The sequence below is a fragment of the Caenorhabditis briggsae genome, assembly GCF_000004555.2.
Source record: "Caenorhabditis briggsae AF16 supercontig from assembly CB4, cb25.NA_122, whole genome shotgun sequence".
Taxonomy (NCBI): domain Eukaryota; kingdom Metazoa; phylum Nematoda; class Chromadorea; order Rhabditida; family Rhabditidae; genus Caenorhabditis; species Caenorhabditis briggsae.
Genome location: NW_025543178.1, coordinates 5,450 through 15,529, shown reverse-complemented (window position 1 = coordinate 15,529; position 10,080 = coordinate 5,450). Strand labels below are relative to the sequence as shown.

The window sequence follows — 10,080 nt, the reverse complement described above, 5'->3', positions numbered from 1 at the left end:
CAGCGGTCGAGGTGGCAATTGTCGAGGTCTCAGCTGAAGATGTCGGAACTGTAGTAGTCTCAGCGTTCGAGGTGGCAATTGTCGAGGTCTCAGCTGAAGATGTCGGGACTGTAGTAGTCTCAGCGGTCGAGGTGGCAATTGTCGAGGTCTCAGCTGAAGATGTCGGAACTGTTGTAGTCTCAGCGGTCGAGGTGGCAATTGTCGAGGTTTCAGCTGAAGATGTCGGAACTGTAGTAGTCTCAGCGGTCGAGGTGGCAATTGTCGAGGTTTCAGCTGAAGATGTCGGAACTGTACTAGTCTCAGCGGTCGAGGTGGCGATTGTCGAGGTCTCAGCTGAAGATGTCGGGACTGTAGTAGTCTCAGCGTTCGAGGTGGCAATTGTCGAGGTTTCAGCTGAAGATGTCGGAACTGTACTAGTCTCAGCGGTCGAGGTGGCAATTGTCGAGGTCTCAGCTGAAGATGTCGGAACTGTAGTAGTCTCAGCGGTCGAGGTGGCAATTGTCGAGGTCTCAGCTGAAGATGTCGGAACTGTACTAGTCTCAGCGGTCGAGGTGGCGATTGTCGAGGTCTCAGCTGAAGATGTCGTAACAGTACTAGTCTCAGCGGTCGAGGTGGCGATTGTCGAGGTCTCAGCTGAAGATGTCGGAACTGTACTAGTCTCAGCGGTCGAGGTGGCGATTGTCGAGGTCTCAGCTGAAGATGTCGGAACTGTACTAGTCTCAGCGGTCGAGGTGGCAGTCGTCGTCGTCTCGGCTGTCGAGGTCTCAGGTGAAGATGTCGGAACAGTGGTGGTTGGCACAGTTGTTGTCGGAATCGTTGTTGTTTCTATTGTAGTTGTCACTGTAGTCGATGTTTCTGTTGTTGTAGTGGGAGTTGTTGTGACAGTTGTTGTTGTAGGAATTTGTGTTTCCACTAAAATAATTCCATCATTTATCATCTGAGTGTTCTTTTAATGCAAACCTGCGCAAACAAAACTGTCGGGTTCCATCACCTCGCCCGGTGTGGATGCTCCCCAGCCATATTCAAGACATGGGAGCTGGGCTTCAATTACGTTGACGTCTGAGTTTCCTTCTCCCAACTGAAATGTTATCTAAATTTTTTAGTAGAAGATTGGCACTTACTGTTTGAGACCCGCCTTCTTTAGTATTGTATTCGAACATCACCCAATCTCCACCAACGCATGTGAGATCTGCAACCATGCAGCCAGCAGCATTGGTACTGTACGAAATGTAAAAATTGGTAGATGGCTCGAGTATGGGCGAGTATGGAGATTCTGTGGCTTGTTCTAGCGTACCACATGTGTTCGTGCAGCCAGCTTGTCTCTGTAAAATTAGATTGTTTTCTGTTTTTTCACCTTTTAGCTCACTTTTCTTCTAACATAGCTGGGTGGAGTTGTAGCGTTGAATGGGTTCACTAGGAACGATGACAATTGTTGCTTTCTCTGCAAATTAATTTAGAGGGGACCAAGTCAATCAATTTCTCACATTTCTAGCAGCCAGAGCATGACGAAGGTTAGTTTTGGGATCACTGCTCTCGGGTATCACAAGTGCTGCTGATAATGCCAACGCTGCTGCGAAAAGCAGTAATGCTCGAACGAGCATTTTTGGGTGACCCCTGAAGATTGGAGAATTAAATGGACAGACCAAATTGATAATCAAGAAGAATTCTTTCTATTCTGGATTATATTCCAGTCAAATTTCATAAAAATTAGCTAAAATGAATTAGGAATTGTTATCCCTCTGAACTTCGTAAAACGAAATTTGGAATACTTGAAGAATAAGTTTGAAATGGCTCTTGAAACATTTTTCGCCCATCTCTATATAGTTTATCATAACAATTGATTTTGTTATGATGGTTGGCGTCGTGAGAACCAGCTCGCTATTCATCGAGATGTTAGTCTTTTAATTTTCTTTTGTTATCGTTTCTTTTTTTTCGAAAATTTGCCAACCATCTTTAGCCAATGATCCTGTTTTCTGGAATATTCTTTTCGTGTTCAGTTTGGTCGGTGAAAAAATCGAAAGTTCAAAATGGGTTCGAAATGCTGTTCTAGATCGTCTCGTCACGTAACTATGGAACCTCTACACATCTTAAGCCAGATTTTGATGAAAATTTCCGAACAAATGAAGACTTGTCTATCTAGACATCTCTGAAAATTTTAGAATCCGCCCTCCAGCTTCAGCCGACTTACATCAGTTCCAGTGCCGAAAAATTGCCTTTTCAACGTCGAACAGCAGTTTTTGAAAACGATTTTCTCAATTTCCAGAAGGTTCCAGAACATGAATTTTTATGTGTAATACTCAAAATTGAATAAAAATTCATATTTCAGACATTTGCTCCAAAAAAAAATTTTCGATTTTTTCCCACGATTTTCCAGGTTTATCGAAAATTTAAAAAAAGTAATTTACTTTTCCGAACATACTTGAAAAACATACAGAAGTTTTTTTCAAACATTTATCTAAAATTAGTCTGAACGAAAATTGAAATTTGTACCAAAAATTAATTCAGTCTGTCATTTCATCTCTTCTTGATAATTTGCTGGATGAAGATGGAATTGGGAGTGTGGAGAACACACACACGATTTGTTACATGAGCTGGCTGCAAGCAAAGCGAACATATTTTCCAATCTGTGTATTGGCTCTCATATTCCATGGGATCTGCAAATGCCGTTAGTGGCGGATCGGTCTTAATTCAGAACAGTTCAGCTATATAAAAATAAATTTTGAAGCTAACATCTCCACTGATACTACAATTGATCAAAACTCAAAAGTGTGCTTTTGGATGACACGAATAGCGTTTCAATGTATGGGCTCAAGCTTACAACCATGATGGTTGTGGATAATAATGTCAAAAGCGGGATCGCCGGTGACAAAATGACAAAAGCGAGATCGCCGTATTTTGAGCAACTTAAGGATATTTCTCAATTTCAGGCGATAAATGGAATATTGACTCCAGTTTGTGAAATCACACTCAAATCTGTGAATTCACACTCCAGTTTGTGAATTCACACTTCAGTTTGTGAAATCACACTCAAATTTGTGAATTAAACCATAATGAGCTGAACTTTTTCAAGGGTACCTTTGATATTTTGCGAATCCAAATCGAGAAGAATTTTTGAACATATTCTCCAGGGACCGCTGAAATTACGTAGATCCCATTTTTCTCAATAGTAAAATATCTGAAGACGTTTTCGCTTCTATCTCATGAACGAAAAAACACTTTTTTTTGATCGACCAATTTTTCAGATCCGATCCGAGCGTGCCATTCAAAATAATTCGCAAAGTTCTTAGAAATTTAACTGTATCGTCTTTATGCAATACCAATCCATTTCAAACAGTTTGATTTTTTGTTCAGCGGGTTTCTCGAAAATCATTATATACTGTACGGTATTCATATATTCGATTTTTAGACGTGTGACCAAGAATTGTGAAATGCAATTGATGAATCGTACCACCTGCCAATTGGTTTAATTGTGTTTTCGTCTTTATCTTGTCACATTCATGTCAAAATGTTACCAAACACAATTTCGATTATTGCCCGCTAGTTACTTATCTGATGACGTAGACAATACCCAATGAGTGTTGAAAGGACGGCGGAGATTCCCACAAGAAAGGCCAGTCAGATGCAGGTGTGAAGGGCTAGAAAATTGATATTGTTGTTCAATGTTTGTGAAGCAGGCTTGCGTCGGAAATGGGCTAGGCGGTCTCGTCGGTCAGTGTTCCACGGTTCACTGGAAGGCAGCATCACTAGAATAGGGCTCGCCACTCATGTTGAGGATCAGACTGCGAACAATGGGTTTTAAAGGCGACCCATTTGTAAATAAACCTTTTTCCCTTTCTATGTACTAAGCATCTACATACGTGGCGAAAGAGATCAATAAACTACATTTGTCTGGCTAATCCACTCTACTCAAAACCCTAAGGCTTTTAGCTATCAAAATCACGCGTAAAAGTGCTAAGCCAGATTTTTGATTTAGGCCCTAGTTTGGTAGAAAAAATCAGAAAAGCTGAAAAAAGGAGAAGAAACCCGACCCACTCGTACGGTTTTCAATCATATCTTTGTTGAAATGGTTCAAATTTTGATTTTTGGTAACCGCATCGCCAGAGTGATTTTTTTCCGATCAAGAAAGGGATCATCGAAAACGGGCTGAAATAACCTACCGTAAAACCTGTATTAGAAGGGCCCCTGAAATTGAGGGACCCCTCTAATTGAATTGCTCCCCTAAAGATCTCATGAAAAATAAAAGTACCCCCTCTAATTGAAGTGCCCCTTTGACTAACTTTTTTGTTTTTCAGCCGTTTTTTCTGTTATTTTGATTGAATTACTGTAGGATTAAAAAAAATACTGGCACCTGAGAATTTGAATGCCGTTGCTCTAATACACTTTTTCGTTCGAGCAATTTTCGCAAACAAGCTTGGAGTTTTCCTTTAAAAAAATTCCAGAAATTCTGATACAATAGCGGATTTGAAGACGAGGCCTCGTAAATTGACAAGAACGGCGCCCGAAAAATTTTCAAGTGCCAGTTTTTAAAATTCGACAATATTGGTGTTTTTGCTGTTTTCATGTAGTAATTGTAATGGACTTTTAGTAGAAAAACAAAATTTTCACTGAAAAATGATGCCCGTCCAATAGAAGATCCCTTCTCGAAGGACTTGTGCCCCCTCTAATTGAAGTGCTCGCCTAGGGACTCAATGAAAAATAGAAGGGCTAGCCCTTCTAATACAGGATTTACGGTAGTTAGGATTTTTCTAAGACAATTTCTACATAATGTCCTGACATTTTTCATAAAAGTCTGGGTTAAAGAGGTGTTGAGAATCCCTTGTGAGTGCACTGTATGTCTTCAAAAAGAAAACCAAATTTTATAGGATCCGATGGATTGTACAGATACAATAAGCCTAAAAGTGTGTTTCTACATACAAAAAAAAAAAAAACAAAAAGTGGTTTTAAAATGCAATCTTCATGTTCAAACACTAGATGGTGAAGTTTGATACCGGGGGTGGCTATTCATGACACGTGGTTCTACATTATTAATTAAGCACAAGCGAATGCTTTTCCGACGATCTTCTTCTTGTACGGAGCGCAGCACGATGTTCTTGGGAAGAGGCAGACCGAGTTGGCGCATGCTTGGGATCCAGTGTACGCACCGCTGAAAGAAGTTTCCATATTTTGAGAATAGAGAACTCTGAGGTTCTAGTACCTGCATTGACAACCAGATGGGAAGCAGTAGCGTTGGGTTGGAATCACTCCACAGTTTCCACAAGTGTCATTACAAACGGCTCCATCGATTTGAGCCCATTCAGTCCAAGTTCCTGCGCATGTTTCTGGCTACAAAAGTTTTTCGTAGTCGTTAGATTTTTTGGAATATGTGTTCCTACCGTACTATCCTGACAATATTGCGCACCATCGTATCCGGTGGCCACGAACTTTCCAGCGCAGCATTGTGAGCCAGTTGTGCAAACTTGTTTGCCGCATGATTGAGTTTCCAGCGAGTCTCCTCTGCAAAAAATGTTTCAATTTTTTGTTTAAAGAGTACACATACGTGCACGGGCATCCGTATGGTGCAGAAGCGCAGGTGCGATTTCTGCTCTGTGTTCCACAACCTCCGCATGTTGCACTGCATGTCGACCATGATCCCCAATCGTTCCAAAGTCCGGTCTTTTCTGCAGCGGGCGATTACTGTAACTTTCCGAAACAAAGAGTATACCTGGATCACAGCAAGTTGTTTGCTCTGGATTGAAAGCTGGAACCACTGGAAGCGGTCCACAGTAGAAGGTACGGGCGGTGATATTGACCATTTTCTTGAATCCAGCACAGCAAGAAGTTCTTGGGAATAGACAGACACTTGACGCACAGACGCTGGTATCAGTATCATCTCCACTGTAATATTTTATTATTTTCGGAAAATGTTCTTAGGAGATACAAAAAGATCAAAAAACATACGTGCAGGCACATCCATACTGTAGCGAGAGACACTTTCTCTTACGAGTCTCTGTTCCACATGATCCGCAAGTATCGTTACATCCGGCAGTGCTCACCCACTCTCCCCAGATTCCGGCAGATGGACAGCAAGTGACGCCACAAGTGTTCAGCTTGTCTGGATCGGCGACAGCGGTGGTCAATGGTCCACAAATGTGATTGCTTCCTTCAACGGTGGCAGTGAATCCTGGGCAGCAACTCAATCTTGGGAAATAGCAAACACCAGTTCCACATGGCTCAGTGATCGTAGTTTCTCCTCTGGAAAACTTTTTCAATGGAAAAAATATCTAAAAAATTAGTTCGTACTGGCAAGGACATCCATCAGCTTCGGAGGTACAGGTTCTGGTTCTTGTCTGGTTTCCGCATGATCCACAGTAATCTCTGCATTGGGCTGGTGATAGTGTCCATTCAGACCAGATTCCAGTCTCTGGACAGCAATCGTCAGTACATGTTGGGTCGTATGGAGCGTATGGAGTAGTGTAGTTCGGCTCAAAAAATAGGATATTTGGGGAATTCAAAAAAACTTTTTTTTTTGAATTTAGCTGCTTACCTGTGGTCCACAAACGTGTTGAGTTCCAACAACGGTTGCCGAGTATCCAGCGCAGCAAGAGTCATCTGGGAAGTAGCAAACACCGATTCCGCAGTTCACAGCTCGAGATGAGACTCCTCTGTAACAGGAATTTATACTTCCTTATTTTTAAGACTGGTCAAAGGAGACATATAGAAACTAAATAGCACTCACTGGCATGGACAAGTTGACGGAGAGAGACAGACACGATTCTGAGTCGTTGTTGAGCAAGATCCACAAGTTGTTGGGCACGCGGCACCAGTTGTCCATTCAGACCAGTATCCTCCAGCAGCTGGGCAGCAGTCGGTAGCACAAAGTGTCGATGGTGTTGGATCAGAGTCATCCGCTGACGAGCACTGGAACGTTCTTCCAACAATGACTTTCTTTCTAGCTCCACAACATGTTGTTCTTGGGAATGGACATGGCGCAGGAGCACATTCGGCTTCTTTCGTGGTGCTTCCACTGAAGAAGTCAGTTTTTGAAGTTACGCTCTGATTAAAAATGAATAATACCTGCATTCACAGTTGTAGTCATTCGACAGACAAACTCTTGACAGTGTCGTTGTTCCACAGTTTCCGCAAGTGTCATTACAAGCGTCTCCAGATGACCATTCTGACCAGACTCCTCCCAACACACAGCAGGTTGGAGTATCGGTAGTACATGGAACTGGATCGGTTTCAACTTCGGCGTCCGGCTGGAAATATTGTTTTGTAGAAGAACACATCTCAATTTTAATTGGCACATAATTCGGAGGGTACAATAATTCGAGGGGTACAGAGTTTGGATTTTTTCAGGAATTTTGCACCCCCGAATCGAGGTTTTTGTAACCCTAAATTGCTTTGTACCCTAATGACCCTTTAACTTTTGTACCCTCCGAATTATTTGCCGTTTTAATTTACCAATGGTCCACAAATAGCGACTCCATTGACTGTGGTTGATGTCAAGCTGTTACAACAGACAGTGGTCGAAGAGCAAGGAGCCAGATTACAGTACTCGGTCTTTGTAGCTTCTCCCCTGTGAAAAACATGGTCACATACAGTACTTTTCAGTGCTGGTCAGTAGATTTTTGGCATTGTCAGGAGTCTGGCGCTCGGCTGTCAAGTGTCCGATCACTTTGGAAATTTTTGAGGATGTAAAACAAACCTAGATTGAAAACTTTGGATTTATAGACTTTTTTGAAATTTTCTAGTTTTTCAATTATTTGCCGATTTCTGAAGGACGCCTCTTTTTTTTTAATTTTTTGCAGGTTTTTAGTACAAAAACAGGAAAAATGGGGTGTCCTTCAGAAATAGGCGAATAGCTCAAAAAATAGGAGTTTTCGAAATACTCTGGAAGTGCAAAGTTTTTCTTCTAGACTTGTGCTCTGATCTCCGGAATTTTCAAAGTGATTGGACACTTGACAACCGAGTTCCAGACTATTGAAAATTGTTAAAATTTAAGAATAAAAAATCAACTGAAATACGCATTTTTAATCTTATTGATTGATACTGTAGGTTACTGTAACTTACATGCAGAAACATCCGCTGGTCTTCTGGCAAGTTCTAGTGAAGGTTTGGGTTTGGCATGCACCACAAGATGTTTGGTTGCATGTGTCAGTTGTCTGAAAAAAGAAATTTCGAGATCCCATACATCTTAAAATTGTGTACCGTCCATTCCGACCAGGTGGAGAGGGTTCTGCAGAATTCCGATTCGGTAGTATCTCCACTACAAGAGCAGTAGGATTCAGAGGCGCAGACTCTTGTTCTGGTGCGAGATCCATCGCAGTTTCCACAGGTGGTTCCAGTGCATGCTGACCATTCGGTCCATGCTCCCCAGATTCCTTCCAGAGGACAGCAAGTTTCGTCATTGGCGGCTGGCATGGTAGTGTTGGGCTGGAAAATTGGATTATGAAAATTATCTGGGAACTGTCTCAATGTCTAATGGACTGTCTAATCTCTGTCTAGTGAATGTCTGAACCAAATGTCCAATTTATTAAACTATACCTGAGGTCCACAGATATGTAGAGTTCCGGAAACAGTAGCCTTGTATCCAGCGCAGCATGAATCCAGAGGGAAGTAACAGACGCCGACGTTACAGTTTTCAACTTTGACGTCCACTCCGCTGAAAACGTACAATAATAGAAAAAAGTTACACTTCAGACTTACGTGCAATCACCACAATCTGCTTGGGTGAGGCACACACGACGATAGATTTGTTGAGAGCATGATCCACAAGAAGTAGCACATGGAGCATCAGCCGCCCAATCGCTCCAGTATCCTCCAGTTGGACAACAGGCGGTTCTGGGAACAGTTGTGGAAGAGTCTGTTGAAGTACTCGTGGACTCGGTCGAGGTACTCGTGGACTCGGTCGAGGTACTCGTGGACTCTGTCGAGGTGGAGGTGGATTCAGTCGAGGTACTCGTGGACTCGGTCGAGGTGGAGGTGGATTCAGTCGAGGTACTCGTGGACTCGGTCGATGTGGAGGTGGACTCGGTGGAGGTACTCGTGGACTCGGTCGATGTGGAGGTGGATTCAGTCGAGGTACTCGTGGACTCGGTCGAGGTACTCGTGGACTCAGTCGAGGTGGAGGTGGATTCAGTCGAGGTACTCGTGGACTCGGTCGAGGTACTGGTTGACTCTGTCGAGGTGGAGGTGGATTCAGTCGAGGTACTCGTGGACTCAGTCGATGTGGAGGTGGATTCAGTCGAGGTACTCGTGGACTCAGTCGAAGTGGAAGTGGATTCAGTCGAGGTACTCGTGGACTCGGTCGATGTGCAGGTGGATTCAGTCGAGGTACTCGTGGACTCGGTCGAGGTGCAGGTGGATTCAGTCGAGGTACTCGTGGACTCGGTCGAGGTGCAGGTGGATTCAGTCGAGGTACTCGTGGACTCGGTCGAGGTGCAGGTGGATTCAGTCGAGGTACTCGTGGACTCGGTCGAGGTGCAGGTGGATTCAGTCGAGGTACTCGTGGACTCGGTCGAGGTGCAGGTGGATTCAGTCGAGGTACTCGTGGACTCGGTCGAGGTACTCGTGGACTCGGTCGAGGTGGAGGTGGATTCAGTCGATGTACTCGTGGACTCGGTCGAGGTGGAGGTGGATTCAGTCGAGGTACTCGTGGACTCGGTCGATGTGGAGGTGGATTCAGTCGAGGTACTCGTGGACTCGGTCGAGGTGGAGGTGGATTCAGTCGAGGTACTCGTGGACTCGGTCGAGGTGGAGGTGGATTCAGTCGAGGTACTCGTGGACTCGGTCGAGGTGGAGGTGGATTCAGTCGAGGTACTCGTGGACTCGGTCGATGTGGAGGTGGATTCAGTCGAGGTACTCGTGGACTCGGTCGAGGTACTCGTGGACTCGGTCGAGGTGGAGGTGGATTCAGTCGAGGTACTCGTGGACTCGGTCGAGGTGGAGGTGGATTCAGTCGAGGTACTCGTGGACTCGGTCGAGGTGGAGGTGGATTCAGTCGAGGTACTCGTGGACTCGGTCGAGGTGGAGGTGGATTCAGTCGAGGTACTCGTGGACTCGGTCGAGGTACTCGTGGACTCGGTCGAGGTGGAGGTGGAT

The 10,080-nt window shown here is 44.1% G+C and overlaps 3 protein-coding genes across 3 annotated transcripts in view; 2 read left to right on the top strand and 1 right to left on the bottom strand.

Annotated features, from left to right (window-relative positions):
• CBG24246 overlaps positions 1-3,467 on the top strand; it is a gene marked incomplete at both ends in the record, with an annotated part of 4,988 nt that extends 1,521 nt beyond the window's left edge. Inside the window, 5 exons of the mRNA XM_045240835.1 lie at positions 4-893; positions 2,160-2,266; positions 2,327-2,396; positions 2,506-2,665; positions 3,352-3,467. Of these exons, the coding sequence (XP_045091288.1) occupies positions 4-893; positions 2,160-2,266; positions 2,327-2,396; positions 2,506-2,665; positions 3,352-3,467 (1,343 nt within the window). The remainder of the gene's footprint in view (positions 1-3; positions 894-2,159; positions 2,267-2,326; positions 2,397-2,505; positions 2,666-3,351) is intronic.
• Positions 3,468-5,028: 1,561 nt separating this feature from the next.
• Positions 5,029-10,080, bottom strand: part of CBG24242 — a gene marked incomplete at both ends in the record, with an annotated part of 10,487 nt that continues 5,435 nt past the window's right edge. Inside the window, 14 exons of the mRNA XM_045240834.1 lie at positions 5,029-5,143; positions 5,195-5,322; positions 5,373-5,493; positions 5,533-5,874; positions 5,938-6,231; positions 6,280-6,461; positions 6,524-6,641; positions 6,716-7,003; positions 7,054-7,235; positions 7,441-7,592; positions 8,050-8,141; positions 8,188-8,412; positions 8,524-8,641; positions 8,686-10,080. The exon at positions 8,686-10,080 is cut by the window's right edge and continues 3,874 nt beyond it. Of these exons, the coding sequence (XP_045100932.1) occupies positions 5,029-5,143; positions 5,195-5,322; positions 5,373-5,493; positions 5,533-5,874; positions 5,938-6,231; positions 6,280-6,461; positions 6,524-6,641; positions 6,716-7,003; positions 7,054-7,235; positions 7,441-7,592; positions 8,050-8,141; positions 8,188-8,412; positions 8,524-8,641; positions 8,686-10,080 (3,752 nt within the window). The remainder of the gene's footprint in view (positions 5,144-5,194; positions 5,323-5,372; positions 5,494-5,532; positions 5,875-5,937; positions 6,232-6,279; positions 6,462-6,523; positions 6,642-6,715; positions 7,004-7,053; positions 7,236-7,440; positions 7,593-8,049; positions 8,142-8,187; positions 8,413-8,523; positions 8,642-8,685) is intronic.
• On the top strand, positions 8,765-9,155 carry CBG24244 (the record flags this gene model as incomplete). The annotated part of the gene is made up of 2 exons (XM_002648116.1): positions 8,765-8,840; positions 8,893-9,155. The coding sequence occupies 2 exons, from the start codon at positions 8,765-8,767 to the stop codon at positions 9,153-9,155; spliced, it is 339 nt and encodes a 112-aa protein (XP_002648162.1).